Raw genomic sequence first — 18,279 nt, 5'->3', positions numbered from 1 at the left:
TTCCCTACCAAACAATCCTCATAACCAGCAAGAAAAAAAGCCCATGCTCTCGTTGGATGCCAAATTCTTTCTCCTATTTTATATTGCACAGCTGTGCTTGCAGGGGAGGAGAAGGAGGGAGCCTACATAACACAGCTTATTCCTAGGACCATCAATCTGGTCTCCTGAAAAGGAAAGCTGAGCTGGAGCACTGTTAAGATCTCTGTTTCCCTTGAAGCTGTGGCCACCACAGCCCCCTGCCCCCATCAGAGGACTTCACAGAGAGCTGCTCTTCAAGCTGCTTTGTGGTGACAGAGTCAAAATGAAACACCATAGATTTATAACAAATGGGAATGCTGGGATACCACTTATCTTCATGGCTGATGTACTGTTGCTAAGCTTGTTAGCCAGAAAAATGGACTGTCATTAAATATTACCAGTTAGGATACTTTTACAAACTCTGTCACTACACTATTTTCTGCTTTAAGGAAAAATAAATGATATATGAAACATAAATAAAATGCTGCACTGAATGTCAGTAACATTTTGCATTGAGTATTTGCATGGGATGTGAGCTAGCATTACCTGTATGTTCATTATCAGGGCGATTCAGAACAAAGGTTGTAATAGCAATAGATAAAGGCTTAAATATGACCTTTCTCTCAAATCATGATTTGCACACAACTGCTCTAAAAAGGGTATTTAAAAGTACTCCCCACCAATTTTATTCAGCCTTTTGACTCTGAAAGGAATAATAACCCAGTTTATTAGATTACTGAACCCACTATCACTGCTGCTGGCGGCGGCTGTCATCACTCCTCATCAGCAGCTTCCCTTATTCCTTCCCACCGAAAGGGGGGCACCGGCAGCCTGAATAGCAGATCTGTTTTACCGGAACTGCTCTGACTAACGCCATGACCTTAAATTCCACCCTGAGTACTGGCTCGAGCTTTTGAAACGAATCAAAATGCAATTCACATCCCTCTGCCAAGGCAGATGCAAACCACTTCTTGTGGACATCACGAGGCAGAAACAAAATTTTGTCACTTTTCTCACTGTCATTGCTGCAGGAAGGAGAGAATTGGCCTGGCCAGAGCACAGGTTAAATCCCTTGTGTGCAGGATAAGATAGACATTGTTCAAGGATATGATTTTGAAAACCCATTCTATTGTCCACAGATTTCTAGAAGATTAATCAAAACAAATTTAACAAAGGATATTTTTCTAAAGCAGTGTCAACTGCTGCAACAGCAAACATTTCATCATAGTTTTCTAGGAAGGTAGGTCATGTCTTGTATAAACACAACAGATGTGAAATTTCAAGGTACACTATACTATACCAAGTCTTTGTTTTCTATGCAAGATTCTTTAGCCTTGTTAATTGTGAACTGTACAACTGAGCATGAATATGTTAAAGGAAATCCACAGCTGTATGGGGTTGACATACTATAAATGCTTGGGAGCACAGACTATTTTTTCAGCATATATAGTTGAACAAAAAAAAAATGGGGAAAAAAGCCCCAAAACGTGAGGAATAAAAGCTTAATTTATATTTGGGTGTCATTTAATTTAAATTAGTGAGAAATGGCTTATTGCACTGAAGCATTTGCCCATTATTTAAAGATTCAAAAATAAAACTTGTAATCATGTGTTAGTAGTTCCTTTACGTAATTTTACCTACCTTGTCTTAAAAAGCTAGCAAACAAGAAGAGGGGAGAACTTTCTGCAACACATCCTAAAATCTGACTTATTCATTCTGGACTAAAAGATTAGGAATTGGTAAAAGTAAGTCAGCATATTTCTCAATACACAGCATAATAGAAATCACATGTTAACATTGCCAGTCATCCAAATAGCACTTCACAGAGTGCCAGGAAAACAAATCCATTCCCATCTCCTACACTCACTGGGAAAAAGGGGAATAAAGATCCTATCAAAAAGGTGTCATCTCAGTTCCAGAGGCAAATGCTACAGCTGTGGGTAGTTCAAAAGCACCCTCTTTTAAGAGATGGGAGCTCCTTCTTCTTGCCATGAACAGGCTTCTCAAAGCTGTGTGTCCACACTGCCCTGCTCTGCAGCAGGCAGTGAAAAGAGGGGAAAGGCTCTAGGGAAAGATAAATGTAGCCTTTCTAAAACAGCAATCATTTGGCATATTTGGAAAAGGATACAGAGTCCTGGCAGCACAGGATGGGAGGTCATTTGGTGCAACTCCTTGCTCAAGCAGTGCCACCTGGAGCTGGCTGCCCCAGAACACAGGGAGAATGGATTTCTTTTTTAAACCCATAATGAGCAAAAAATGAAACAGAAGAATATTTGTACATACACATGCTTGTGTATACACATGGAAAATTACACAAAAGCTACAGTAGGGGATTTAGTTGAAAACATACCGATTTCAATGTAAATTTACCACAAAGTAACAAAGAGGTGACAGCCTGAATACACTGAAAGAAAAACACACTTCACATAACCCTACAGCACACGTCTTAATAGAATTTTTTAAAATAATTTCATTTTTTAAATTATTTCATTTTTAAAATCTCAACATGTTTCACTTGGAAGCCAATGTGTCAGAAAGTAAAGCAAATGTCTATGAAAGAAGTTTTCTACATTTTGCACATCTTATCAGAATTTGAGATACATGAGATCAATACATAAGCTATTACATGTCATTCAACTCTGCTTTTTTCAAATTCTTGGTCAGAGAAAGAACTGGAAGCCCCATGCCCATCACAACCATAACAACAAACCCTAAATCTTCTCTACAATTTGATTTCAAGAACTTGAATTTCCAGGTACCAAATGTATAATTTTTTATATTAATGTTAAAAAGAATTAAATCTTAAAAAGGACAATGCTTGTGACACAGAAATTCTGATTTCTGATAATGGCACTGAAATAACATTGAATTGGTCATAACATAACTTCCAGGTATAATTTTCCTAGTTATTCAAATGGCAGTGTGCTGAACATTTAACATATATTTAAATCAAATCAAATGGAAAATATAATAATTACATTAAGTTATACATGCTCTACATTTTTTATTTTATGTCTCTTTCTTTTCATAAAACGTTGATGCAATTAAACAGCACAGCTGTGAAGAACTAATGACATCTGAGGTCATGACGGATACCAAAGTTACTTCCAATCCAGCGCAATCTCTCGGTGTAAATATTTTTGTTGGCATAAATACAGGCCCTGTGTCCATAATGGGGGAAAGCATTGCAACTGTGGGCACACTGAACAACAGCTGTGACTCCAGTACTTATTTCATGTAGATTGTCTCATACTACAGAAGTTTGTCATTGTCAATCAAGAAAATTTTTAACTGCAGAAGGGGGGAAAAAGATCAAAAAAATTCTAATAATTGAAATAATTGATCTACATAGAGGCAGCAAGGCTAGGGAAATTGATGCCACTATTTGAAATGTATCCGTGTCAGCAATGACTGCAACCAGCTACCACATGATAAGCACCAAGAGACCCACAGAAAACAAATGCATGGCTCTAAAGACATGCAAACATGCCTTAAGCCACTGACTGTGCTCAAGCAGCAAAAACTCTTTCAACAGACTCACCAAAGTCAAAATGGGTGTGGAAAGGAAGCATTATGGCATCTGGGGTTTGCAAGGGGCAGAAAGGTGTGGCCCAAGCCAATCCCACCCACAAGCAGGATTTTAGCACTGCCCTGTACCTAGGACTTCCTTTTCAGCAGATCTTAAGAGACTTGTTCAACCTCCCTGCAGCAGGGAAGGGAACTGGTTAGTTTCTTTAAGGGATTTTTCAAACTGAATCCCAACCCTGCCTCCTTCGAGGGCGGTCAAGCAGAGAACATCTCTCACCCTGAGAAACAGCTTTGTTTGGCAACACAGGCACCATTGGTTCATTCCCAGGCAGGGGTTGGAAAATAAAAAAACATCACATATCTTATCTTCTAGAAAATTCCACCCTTTCCTTATAACACCTCCTTCCTAAATATATTGGGGATGAGCAAAGCTAGCAACCTGACCTAATTCAGGAATTTCTAACTGTTGTGAAGTTTGACATTACAAAACTAATTCATATTTCTCCCATGTGGGAAATTATGATCAAACCCCCCTCCGTTTTGGAAAAGGTTCTTAATAGTTAGAACCAGATAGAAGTATTTGTTTTAAACCAATGGCATTCTCTGATTTTCATTTCCAAAAATCTGTCTCTGTAATTCAGAGTGAGAGAAAAAAACCCAACAAGCTGATTTGTGGTTAGAAAAAAAACAGACAGGAATTCAAGCGAATATTTTCTCCCTAAGGAAACATTGCTATTGTGTTTGTAAGAAGATATTTTGAAAATATAAATATGAAGAAATTATTATAATTGCAGAGGGAAGAAATTCACCACCTATCCAAAAACAAAGATGCTTTCTAAAATGCTGAAGTACGAAGAATTTTATTATTCTGGTACAGATTTATACCAGAATCCTGTTCACCCTTGCTGTCAATTCCTTGTGTACAGAGAGGTAACGTAGAAAAAGTTACAAAGCTTTCTCCAAAGTAAAGGACGTGACCATCCTGCAGCAGGGATGGAGACTGTTTCCAGAAATTCTTAAATATGACTATAGGTGACCCTTAATGATCAATCTTTAGTGGTTTTTTGTGATCAGTGTTTTGGCAGACTTTTTCCAAATGTTCTGCAGTCATCAGTTAGGAGCAGGCTGACCCCTTGTAAACAGCTGTGAGCTAAGAGAAGGCAACTGCATTTGTCCAAGTCAATATTTGCAGATGCATATATGCAGCTTGCCGTGTTTTCTTTGCCTTTTTCAGTGTCTGTCAGAAAGCAAGATCATATATTAGGGGTTTTTTTAGACTTGAGATACTGAAAGGTCCTCATTGAATCACTAAGATATATAGGAATCCTTTCTCTGAATATCTTATATAGATAAAAAAATCCTCAAGCCTTTCTATGAAATATATTAAACGTTTCTTTTGATCTTAAGGTAGCTTTCCCTTGAAAAATATTAGTACTGGGAGAAACTGTGTTTAAAATATCATTCAAGCACTATCTTCAGAAGATTATGGCAAATTAGATGCAGTGCTGTGTTTCTTTGCTTTTATTGGCCTGGCACTATTTGCCAGCTTTAGTGCTGTAGAAAATACATCTTGCATATCGAGAAAGCCCTCTTTCAAGTAGCCTGGTAAAAATCATGCTATTTATAATATGAAAATCTCTAAGGATTGATAAAGAAGTTAGCACCATCCAGTCTCATTATAGTTGCTAGGCAAAAGATCCTTAGGGTTTATAAAGTTGGAACAAGAAGAGGGATAAAAAATCAATGGACTGTTATTCTACTTCCACATTATAGGAGAAGATGACATGCTATGAAAAAAAAAGTTTCTGAAGGTAATTACAGGGATATGATGACAAATGACAGAGACCAGAGAAGAATAAATGCATCCACTTTCACCTCTTGGAAGCTACACAAATATTAAGGATGGAGATCACCCAAAAGTCACTGGCATTGTTTGTGAAAATACCAAAGGCCCCACAAGCACAAATCAGATTGCAGAAAACGAATAAATTAAAAGACTGCACATGGCTGCACTTCTAAGGAAGGCTGCTAGCTGCTACAGCAGCTCAGACAAAAGCCAAAGGGATACCTTCCAACACTTCTGAACATCAAGACACCTCCTTCCAAGGTGCATGAGAGAGAATGAAATGGTTTGAAAATGCAAATAAAGACACGAAAGGCCTTGTCAAATAAGTTTACCCATAGCTGGTACACTTTTGCTGAAAAGCTTCCTTTCCATTTCTGTGAAAGCACATTCTACTTGAGTCTTTTTCTGATTTGGGTTAAGGACCTTCAGCTGGCAAGGAAAGGGAATTCCCCTGTGGGAGCTGGGCCTCTAAACAACCAGGGAAACTTCCAGATGCTGTTTGGCCTGCTGTAGCCATGGCTAGACTCAGACCCTTCAGGGTAGGAAGCACCATGCCTCTTACAAAGGGAAATGATATTTTATAATTAGTTTATTTCCCATCTGGGAGGTTGTCCTCCATAATCTGTTTCAAATGCGGAAGTAGAACTCAGCCAGGCTTGTAACAGGAACACAGTTCATATGGATAGCCAAATCCCTAACAACAGAAAGACAAGGGCTATTTGAATCCACTGCCATGTGCTGAGTCACTGAAATATGACTTAGGTCCCAAGCATGACTCAATAATGACTTCTGGAAAACTCCAGCTCCTAATAGTTGGCTTCAAGTGTCACTGAAAACTGTGAGAAATGAATACAGGTTAACTTCCATTTTTGACCTGTCACTGCTGAGACCTTCATCTACCCAAGGAAACACAAGGGGGTAAGAGGCAGCTGGATACCCAGGGCCCTCTCTGGGTACCTCTCTCCAGCAGTTCATCTGACTTCAGCCTCCTCTCAAGGGTGGGAGCCAGTGCCCTAGAGGAAGTTACACACTTACTGCCCTAGAGCAAGTTATTTTCCAGTGCTCTTTTGCTGACTGGATATAAGGCAACCCATACACCACGTCAGCCCTGCTTGTCTGTCTTCTTGGGAGGGAAGGGACAGGATGTCTGTTTAGATTGAGCACTGGGAAATCCCCCTTGCTGACATTTCCCATCCTAGATATTTTCCTTTTACCAGCTGCCACAAATTATTCAGATGGGAAAACAGAGTCAAGGGGATCATTTCCCTCTAAAACTGAATGAGACTGCAAGGAAAATTACATGAATATTTAACTGAGTTGTCAGTTTAAGAACTGAAATGCAGTGAAAGGTTAAGAGCAAACGCAGCTCACCAGCTCACCATGCTGAGGAAACCCACGGCAAAATGTGAGCTGTACATCTACAAATATCACAATAAAGCTGATCGATTTTTTTCCCTCAGGAAATGAAGACTTTTTTTCTAGCTTGTGGAAACAACAGTGAAGAGAAGAGAAAAAGTTTGTTACCTTGAATGTCATCATTGAAAGTGCAATACTTGTTACGGTACTTATGCAGGAGGCGGAATGCATTGGCATTAGCAAAATCCTCAAACTGAATGAGGCAGTTCATGCCATATCTAGAAAAACAAGAAATTATGCATTATGTTAAAAAAAGTCTCCAAATTATACATTAAAAAGCTAATAACATTTGCGGGTCAGATTTTGAATACAAGTATAATATGAATCATACAAGTCTTAATATGTTTCATAATTATACTACTAATAGTATTTAATCAGTTCTAAGTTATGAGTAGAAGATCAGTGGAAAAGGCGTTCACCCTCTGCAGACATCTCAACACAAGTCTTCACTGTGCAATTACCTAGTGAACAAAAAAAGGTCCCTCCCAACACAAACCAATCTATAATTCTATGGTTGTATTTTTTTTTTTTTTTTAATACGGAAACTCAAGACTCCTGGCACTAGACTTGTATGCCAATACCTAAGAAGTAAGCAATTGCCCTGCTGTTTCATTTCTTCAAAATAAAAGTTAGTAAGAAGTTAAATTAAATCAATATTACCACTATGTATCATAGAATCGTTTGGATTGGAAGGGACCTTAAGGATCATCTTATTCCAGTCCCCTGCCATGGGCAGGGACATCTTCCACTAGACCAGGTTGCTCAGAGCTGCATCCAACCTTGCCTTGAACACTTCCAGGGATGGGGCATCCACAATTTCTCTGGGCAACCTGTTCCAGTGCCTCACCACCCTCAGATACCCCAGTATCTAACCTAATCCTACTCTCAATCTGAAGCCATTTCCCCTTGTCCTGTCACTATATGCTCTTGTAAATATCACCCAGTCCTTAGAGGCATTTTTATGCATCCAGATGTCTCTAGATTCTTTGCATACCAGTCGCATATGGCATTTTCAAGTACTTTCTTACAACAAAAGCCAAAAAACCTACAAGGCAATGAAAATAGATGTAGACAAAAACTACGTAAAGACTGGATTCAAGCTCATAGACACTTGCAAGAGGGCAAGATCTCAACAGCACACACCCTGATTGAGCTAAAGGAGGCTTTCCTTATTTGCTAACAGCACGAATCCATGAGAGACAGTCAAGCAGTTCATGTTTCATCCAGAAAAGCAATACATACATATAGTGAGCAGTTTAGTGTAAATACATTAATTGAGTTTTTCTTTAAACCATACATGCATTTGGCAACCACATTAAGCAAATCTATCAGTATTAAAAAAAAAGACAAAAATTCCTGTGACTAAACTCATTTCCATGGAAAACACATATTTACAGCCATATTACAATTAGCCAAATCTATGGGGATTCCACTGGCAGGAATAGTAATCCTTGCTGAAAATAAATACATCTTCAGGTTTGATGGAAAAACCTGGACTTCTTCAGCAGCATAATGACAGGCAACTGCTTAAAAGAGAATTTGGCAAATTCAGTACTGTAAATCACAACTGGGTTCAAGTAATAAACTAGAGCTAATTTCAATAATTAATTTAAATTTCTAACCTGATTCAGTTTCTGACATAAACTTCAGTAATTCCATAAGGGTCTAGGAGCTGACAGTTGCATAATAATATGAAAATAATGAGATTATCACTCTGGAATCCTGGACCTTGGTTATATGTGTTTCTTGGATGTCAATAGGCTGGTCTGTTTCATTATTTTACCGTATATAACATTCCATTTTCTCATCTGCATTTTATTTTTCTCTGTTTTCTTGTCCATTACCTTTGTAGACAAAGACCAAAATTCCCTGTGAGTAATATTAAAAGAGTGTCCCTGTAGAAAATAAGCATCCTATACTGGGCACAGTGTCCATATTAATTCTCTGAGCCAGATATCATGGCTGTTTAATTAAAATGGAAAAAATGCAGGCAGTCTAACTCTGGGCCTCTGAGATTTTGGTGTCATGGCAGAAAATTTTCTAAGCAGCATTCTTATTCACTGCATGTGTAGCACCTGACATCCAGGTAAAAACCTGAGACTTCAGTGCTGCCCATGACCAGCAGTACCTCATAAGACTTGTGAATTTTGAGGTCTATGTTCTCAAAAAAGTCTAACCAAATCCAGTGGCTGGGTACCCATGAAAGACAAGAAAATTACACACCGTTTCTCTGCTTGGAGTATTCTCATTCTCAAAACCACTAACAGATGAGACATACAGATGAGGTAATACAAAATAGCTATTATCTGGCATTCCAGAAAATCCCTTAGCAATAATGAATTGGCTACAAAGGTGCCTCACAGTTCTGGAAGCAGTGACCATACCAAAAGAACCATCAATTCTTCTATGACTTCCACATCTTACTGTCAAAATTACTTAAAGCAGAAAGTTGAGCCAAAACCTAAACCAATATTTTCCTTCCTGTATCACTCTGCAATAACCTTCCACCCTTCTCGCATGCCGATGAACCCTTTTAGCTTTGTGGCTTCTGCACTATAAAGGGTAACTGCTTGAATCAACCCTTATGGAAGCAGAACGTGTCTTCTCTGTTTGCACCTCACACCCTGCTGTCATTGCAAATTTTCAGCTTAGAACTGCACCTCTTCACAGGTGGGTATGGAACACAAATGACTGCAGGATGAAAAGGGAACCAAGCACTTTGGTGCTTGTCTTCGTGCAGTCATCAAATCCTGCTGCACCTTTCAAACCACTAGAATTCCAGCAACTGTAGGCCACTACAGTTCTGTGAGTTCAATTATCTTTCAAACACTATGAAAAGAGAAAACAAAGCCTGCAGCTAACCTAAAATGTGACCATCTTAACATCTTCCATCAATACTTGATATAGATATAGCACAGACTGGCTTCACAGAGTTTCCTCTGATGACACAGGGTGCCTGATCAGGCGGAGTCCAGACACCAGTAATAGATTTGCTACACACAAAATCATCAGATTTAAAACCACCATTCCATGATTGCAGCTGACTGCTACAAGGGAGTATGTTAAAAGACAGCAATTTCAGGCATGTCAAGAAGATTAGGAGACAAAATTAGAAAAAATTGTCATGACAGAAAACTCTCTAAGAGGTATTTCTTGTATTTTAAAAGTAGTGGACTACCTATTTCATATGATAGTGTGAAATAATAGAGTGTACTGCTTATTTAAGTAGCTAAACTTCATCATCATATACCTTAGAACAATTTCATCTTCCTCTTTGAAATTTGAAGACATGCATGTCTCCAGTAGAAACTAAAAGCCTTTTATTTTGAATGTGTCACCAGCAGTAGAGTTCCAGAAACAAGCAGACATGGTATTCAGTTACAATGCTGCACAAATGGGGGTGGGAGTGTTGATCACAGAAAGGCTCTGCAGAGGGATCTGGATAGGCTGGATCTATGAGCCAACACCAGTGGTATAAGGTTCAACAAGACCAAGTGCTGGGTCCTGCACTTTGGTCACAACAACCCCATGCAGGGCTGCAGGATGGGGGAAGAGCAGCTGGAAAGCTGCTCAGCAGAAGAAAACATGGGGATGCTGGTTGACAGTGGCTGAACACAAAGCAGCGTGTGCTCAAGTGGCCAAGAAGGCCAATGGCATCCTGGCCTGTATCAGCAATAGTGTGGGCAGCAGGACCAGGGCAGGGATTGTCCCCCTGTACTCAGCACTGGTGAAGCCACACTTCAAGTCCTGGGTCCAGTTCTGGGCCCCTCAAGTCAGGAAGGTCATTGAGGTGCTTGAGTGCATTCAGAGAAGAGCAATGAAATTGGTGAAGGGGCTGGAACACAAATCTTGTGAGGAGCAGTTGAGGGAGCTGGGGTTGTTTAGCCAGGAGAAAGGAGGCTCAGGGGTGACCTTAATGCTCTCTACAACCAGCCGCAAGAAAGTTTAGCCAGGTGGGGGTCGGCCTCTTCTCCCAGGCAACCAAGGACAGGATAAGAGGACACAGTCTCAAGCTGCTCCAGGGGAGGTTTAGGTTGGACATTAGGAAGAATTTCTTCACAAAAGAATGATTAGACATTGGAATGGGCTGCCCAGGGAGGTGGTGGAGTCACCATCCCTGGAGGCGTTTAAAGAGGGACTGGTCATGGCACGTAGTGCCATGGTCTGTTGATGTCATTTGGTGTTTGGTCATAGCTTGGACTTATGGATCTCAGAGGTCTTTTCCAACCTAACTGATTCTGTGATATGAGTCACATAAAACATATCATGCCTTATGGCTTGCTCAAAGCAGAGCCAACAGTTCTCCTGCTGTCACTGGTTTTGACCCAGGGCTACATAGGGGATAACTGAGGAAATGGAGGAACATGTAACCAACGTCAACGTTCATATGAAAGGTGGTACAAATAAATGGAAGAAAGAACCTATCCAGTGGGCACCAACTGTCTTAACCAGAAGAAATTATGAGATCTAGTCCTACACTATCAAAACTAAAAAAGAAAATCTGGCAGACATTCCTCCTCAGTGTGCAACCATAATAAATGCATTAATGAATTCTTAACTATTTTTGTGCTCTGGAAAACACTTCTCTGATAGCAATAGCTTGGCTTGGGTCCTGCCTAGGACTGATGGATTTTTGCAGGCAAGTGTTTCGTAGCTGTGAATTCCTCTCTTCCGCTGGTTAAGGATGTGTCACTGCAGTAGCTGATTAAACAAATATAAATTGTCCCTAGAAAGTGATAATGCAGATCACTGTTTCCCCTTGTAAATCCTATTTTGTCACCCACTCCTTTCTGTGTACTTGGATTTTAGATTCCTGCTCCAAGTCACACAGGCAGTCTGAATCAGGATCCAACTGGACAGAAGTTCAAAGCCGTATTTCCTTTGTTTTGTTATGAAGATAAAATGCAGATGAGAGGTGGCAAGCATGCAACATCATATTTGTCATCAAGTATGGGAGGCAAATGCTGGACAATGGATTAAAATGAACCATCCCACTGAATAACATGTGGTTGCCAAAAAACAATGTCTCCAATACTTTTCCCAATTTACAACATATTTTTTGTGACAGTCTTAGTTCATTTTTCCCCATTTATAAATAAATTTATATTCAGTTGTCTGTGACAACAATGTTAATGTTCCAAATAATTCTGTGGGGCATATCTTTATGTAACAGCCTGGAGAAAAATGTTCCCAGCTCTTTAACCATCCCAAATATACAGTACAAGTATTTTGGCAACTCAATACTCTTAAAACCTCAACAGGGAAAACCCTCAAGAACCTGGCTTTTGGTGACAGTGGGAGCTGTAAAAGTTTAGGCATAATTTTGAATTTAAACCATATGATCAGTAAAATCCATGCTTACTTCTACAGCTAAGAAGCTTTTCTGGATGTATATTTGGATCATTTTTTCTTACTGCCAGCCATTGTTTTGGAAACCTTCCTAAAGGAACAAGTGATTGCTTTTTAGGTTTTTAGCCCTTCCATACTCTTTTTTGATTTTTTTTTTTTTTCATACATGGCTGGAACTGAAAAAGCCTTAGAAACCATCAAAAGTTGTTGCTGCCACCCATTCTTAAGAAGGAGCAAACCAAAATGATAGCAACACTGGCACTGTCTTCCTTGCCTCATGCGTCACGCAGCCGCCCTGCCAGCCAGAACCATTTATAGTGCACCAGGACAATGTGGAAATTATCTCCTTCCTCCCTGCTCCAAATGCTGTAAGCCTGCTCATTACCATATATCCCACTGCTCAAAGCAGACTTAAAGCATCAAGAACACTGCTACAAACTCCTCTTTGTGCCAGGGCTTTCCCTGGATGCCTTCCCACCCTCCCTCCTGACAACTCTTAGGACCTGGGTGCTTTCTCCTCCTGTTTTCCTCCAACCTATCTTTAACTTCATTTCATAAGGCAATTAAACTGCTGCAATGAGGTCATACATCCATCCCAGCACCTCTTCTGCTACAACTGTAACCCGCTGCTTAAATTCAACACAATTTAAATGAGGGGGTTAGAGTTTTGCACAATAAATGCTACATATATATTCTGTGGAAAAGGTGGCCCAGATGAGCTACCCTCCAGCAAGCACCCAAGCCCCTCTGCAGCAGATGGTACTACTCATGCTGCCTCTCCAACAGCCTGATGGGCTACAGCTGCACAGGACAAAAATCTGTCCAAGGTGCACTGAGCTCCAGCCAGTTCTACAATGCAAATACCTTCCCAGAAGAGGTATCATTAAATTACAAATAACTTTCTCTGTCCTGAATTGGACCAGCAAGTCAGACAGGACATTCTTCACAGGAAGAGATTTTCTAAAGAACTTAATAGAAACTGTCAGCATCTCTGCTTTCCACATGAAGGACTCTGTTTAAAATTCCTTTTTTATTCCCCTGTAGGCAACCACTGGTTTTATTTCAGCTACAGAAAGCATGTACTTTCATAGGACTGTTTTTCATAGTAATTTTCCATTTCCAAACCAATCCTTGCCTCAATGAGCTCAGTATCTGTCCAAGGGGATAGATAGGCATGGGGGTGCAGGAGATGGCAGCACTTAGCACTCACTCTAGTACCAGCAGCACTCACCTAGACAGCAGATCCTTCCTTCATTCTTGTTCTCTTAAGGAAATAAAGTTCTACAAAACGTTTCCATATTACTATTCCCTGGCACAGCCACAGTGCTCTGTCACTGTACCAGTGCTTCTAACACTCTTCTGCTTGCTCTTCCCCTGTCCCAAACAGATTTGGTATTCATTTCCATGGCCTTTCTATCCCAGGAATAGTGAGGAGAATGGGCTGGAGATGACTTATAATTTTCTCTCTTTTTTCCCCCCAGCCAACAGCACTGCTACATGTGTGGACTTCACAGCCTTGGGAGCAGAGTGGTGCTCATTTTAGGAAGGTCTTGAGGTTGGTTGTCCTGGAAGTTGTTCATAAGCAGAGAAGCAAAACCAGATTCTCTGCCCACAGTCAGGCCTTATACACATAAAGGGCTTCTCTTGTGAGAAAAGGTAATGAAATCAAAAGCTTTTGTGGTATACCAACAGAAACACTTGCTATAAGAAAAGGACAGTTGCTGGTTTTAACCTAATTTTTCATCAGCATGGTTGCATCACACTGTAGCAGGGACTACTTGTTCTTTAAATTGAAGTCTTTTGAAGTCCATCCTACTGAGACAATAAGTTGACAGCAGTTCTAGACATACCCACTCTAAGTATTTGTGCATTTTCAAAGTGCTGTTAAAGGATTAATACAGATGGTCACTAGTGAACCTGAACTATATAATAAAATAAAGGCTGCAAAACGAGTAACTGAAAGTTACCACCGTTGTAAAATTATATTTCTTCTTGTTGCAAAACTATTTGTATTTTATTTTTTGGTTTTGATATTTGTTCTAAAGTATAGCACACAACAGTGTTGTCAGGAACTGGGCTTGATCGTAACTTAGACTGTTCCAGTTCACATGTATAGACTTTTGTAACAGAATTAGGGAGGGTGGTGCGAATGATGCATGAATGGAAATGTGTGCACTACTGGAAGCAGCAGCAAAACAGAGCTGAAAACAGTGGCACACACCAATAACAAAGAACAAAGCTGACTGAAGGAAAATTTACAATGTCTCATTTACATCAAGATGAGCAGGCCTGGGCTCTGGTAAGGCCACAGCAAAGACACCTCTGGGACCTTGACAACAGCAACAATCCATATCACAGCACATCACATGTGCCACTCTATCCTACAGGCACAGCAGGAAGTCACACTGCAATCTGAAGAAATTCAACATGAGGACATACAGACACAAAAAAATTTATGGAGGCTGAAGTAAGCAATACCCTGAGGCAAAATAACCATGCCAGCACAGCTGCTGGATCTTAAAGGCATAGAACACCTATATAAAATCAAATCTTATTACCACTTATCACCAGAAGCCCAGAAAAAGCACTGAGGACTTGACAGGCAGGGCTCTTTTGCCTTCAGTGTCACACATCAGCAACCCTGGTCAGACCATATGAACAGAAACATGCTGATGCTTTGAATATGTAGGTATTAGACTGAATAATAAAATCAACTTTTTTGAACACTTTTAACATAAATCCACCTCTCTGTTCCATAAAAACTTTCACTAAGTGCTGTCAAATCAGTTTCCTGTGGTGGATTGTGTCCAGTTGCCTCCTCTCTGCTGTGAAACAGTCCTCTCAGCAGGAAGGTGGATGGATGACATAGTACTGAGGTATGGCATAATGTACATTATACAAATAAATTACACTTTTGAAATTTCACAAAGTCAGACATGAGCCAAACGCTTAGACTCAGTTCTTGACATGCCCAAACACCAGCCCCAGCAGACTAGATCATTGCCATGAGAAAATACACAGCACAAACTTCCACAAATGCAGAGGTTGAGTGCAGGCTTGCCTAACACTCAGGTTAAATCTGAAGAGGAAGAAAATTGTATTGTAAATTTTTGTAGTTTTCCTCCTTGGGGAAAAAAAATGGTTCCATGTGAATTTGAAGTAAACAGCAAATTGAATTACTGTGATGGTGTCTCATGAATTTGTACTGGTTCACTTGTTACCTGATCCTGACCCCACCTAAGTCAAAAGTAAAACTCCAGGAGCCTGAAAATGGAATTCTACTTGTCTCCTAGCTGTTCTACTGCTTTTTCCAGTGTTACCACTTAGCTGATTTAACTGTAACTTAGACCAAAGAACAATCTCAAATTACCTTCAGTTTTACATTCACTTAAAAGAGATGAGTGCAGATTTGAAACAGATGACCTGAGATATTTTTTTCTTTTCAGCCTCTTCAATTCTTCTTTAGAGACTTGGCACTGTGATACTTTTGGCTGAGGGAAGGAATGGTACTGAACAGATGGATTGGTCAACTGTCTGAGCAGACTAAATCAGAAAAACAGAGAATCAAGAAAGAAATCCATCTCAGCTGGAAATAGTAAGCAGTTTTATTCCTCATGAATCTTAAGCTGTAGCTAAAGGTGTGTGTCACTTCTTGCCTTCCCAAAATATAGTGTTCTTTGTTAAACCCTTCAAGCTTATTTTTAAAATTTTAATTAAATGGATTTATGCTAAACAAAAAAAGAACTGTTGTTATCAAAAAAAGAACATATAAAATACATTACACTGTTTGATGAGTCATCCTACACAACTTAAAATCGTTTGAACCTAGTTTCAAATGGGTGTTTCCTGGTTACTTCATGACTGCAATCTTTAAAAGTTGCTGATTATTACTGTCTGGTTCAGATTGTCAGCAATTTTACTTTGCCAAGAAAAATACCATAAAGCCACAGTTCTGAGGTTTGTCCTGGTGTTGGTATGCACCGGCACACTCTACAAATTAGATTTTTAATGCTCTAAATTTTGCAAAAGTCATCAAAAAGAATTAAGTACAGCAGCACCTGAACACTGGTCAACAATTGCACAGAGCTGTCAGAGGGAAGTCCTCTACAGATCATTTAGTATGAAAGATACTGTGTTATATGTATTACTGTTCATAATTACTGTGATTAGTGAAACCATCTATTCCAAGAATCCTGGATTCCTAAATCCAGGCAAGAGATGTTTCTCTGGACAAGTTCTCAGATTTCTGTATGAAAATGAAAGCTGGACTTGGAAAAGGTAAAGGTTTCAATTTGGCTGGAAAAATTAGATTTGCATTGATTGTGCGTATTTTAAGGTGGCATTTTGCTTATACAAGCTGCATTTTATTTTCTTGTGAATGAACCTTCATATATTCACTGCCCAGACAGTAAATTTTAACATTTTCCAAAAAGGGGGAAGGGTCTGGATTACAGAAAAAAAAAAAAAAAAAAAATTAGATCCTTGGCTGATAATTCTATACCAGAAAGTTTCCTAATAATTTTTAACTATTTATTTAACTGAATCTAACAGTATTCAAAAATACTACTTCAATAAAGGATAATTTATTAAAGTATTTACTTAAACATATGAGAATTCCAGCTTGGGTCAACAAGACTACTCCTTTGTTTTAACTTAAGTGCCTGTTTTGATGCCTCAGTGAATTAGGCCTGAGTGATTTATAACAAATGCAATGCCTTTTTGGAAAAGATATTGTATATTTTGCCAGAATCTAAAGATTTCTAAGTAGTTATAGGAGGTTGAACCAAGATGACTGCACTTCCTTACATATTTGATTATATTTGTATGAGATTATAGGTATTTTTCCCAAAATAAAAGAGGCAGCTGGATAGCCAAATTAGTAGAAAGCCTGGGGCAGCACATCTGCTCTTTCCCTCTGCTACTTCAAGTGTAATGAACAGATGGAAATCTCAATTCCACCACTGACAGCCTTCATCTCGACTGTTAAAAGGCAAAGAAGTAATGAGCTTTCAGAAATGTCAAAGGGAGGTTGTAACAGGAATACTTAAAGCATTTCTGATAGATGAAATACACTCCAAATATTTGTACTCTTTGATCATTTATGAAACTCACCTCTCCCTTTCCAAGTTCTTGATGGTGTTTTTAAGACATTAAAATATCTTATGTACCTGCAACACAAATTACACTTGAGAGAAAAGAAGCATATTGGAGGCTAGACTGAAGAAATGGACAATGTAGAATTTTAAGAAAAAAGAAGCTTACTGTTTTCAAAGCATTATTTAGACAGCATACTGTTTGACCTGAGGAACTGTGACTATTATAGTGGAACATTACAGAATCACAGAATGGCTGAGGCTGGCAGGCACCTCTGGAGATATCTCACCACCCACCGCTCTAGCAGGGTCAGCGAAAGCAGGCTGGGCAGCACCACATCCAGCCAGCTTTTGGACTATCTGCAGGAACAGAGACTCCACAACTTCTCTGGGAAACCTGTGCCAATGCTCAGTCACCCTGACACTAAAATGGGGTTTTTTTAACACTGAAGTTTCTCTTACATTTAAACAAAATGTTTGCATCTTATTTTCTCTTCTCCTGTCATTGGGCACCACTTATAAACATCTTGGCCCAGTCTCCTTTAAACCCTGCCTTACAATATTTTATACACCAATGAGCTGCTGCTCCACTGGGATAGACAGCCCCAGCTCCCAGTCTCTCCTCACAGGAGAGATGCTCCAGTGCATCATCTTAGTGGCCCTTCACTCATTGTTCTCCAGTACCTCTCTCTTGTACTGGGAAAGCCAGGACTGGATACAGCACTCCTGGTGAATATGAATTATAAAATCTAATTAACCAGTAGGATGCGTAGAGCACTGATTATTTGATGTAATAAAAAGACCTACTCCTTCTCCAATTAGGCAAGACTAATTCTGCAGTGTGAGAAATAATTTATATGTAAGTAATGAGAGTTACTGAAAATGAGGATAGGATAGTACTTGGACAGCTTTTCAGTGCCAAATACATTTACATTAATGTCTTTAGAATTATATCTTGTTGATCCATACCATACTTTTGAAGAAAGCATTTCACTGTACACATAAACAGTACTTGATGGTAAAGAAACT

General features: G+C 39.4%; 1 protein-coding gene across 1 annotated transcript in view; it reads right to left on the bottom strand.

The window, feature by feature from the left end:
- The window catches only part of ME1 (malic enzyme 1), a 159,050-nt gene that overhangs the window by 28,751 nt on the left and 112,020 nt on the right, over positions 1-18,279 (bottom strand). The window contains exon 7 of the mRNA XM_039568160.1: positions 6,917-7,026. Coding sequence (XP_039424094.1) covers positions 6,917-7,026 — 110 coding nt within the window. The remainder of the gene's footprint in view (positions 1-6,916; positions 7,027-18,279) is intronic.

This window comes from Corvus cornix, chromosome 3 (assembly GCF_000738735.6).
Source record: "Corvus cornix cornix isolate S_Up_H32 chromosome 3, ASM73873v5, whole genome shotgun sequence".
NCBI classification, from domain to species: domain Eukaryota; kingdom Metazoa; phylum Chordata; class Aves; order Passeriformes; family Corvidae; genus Corvus; species Corvus cornix.
This window is presented reverse-complemented; position numbering and strand designations above follow the sequence as displayed.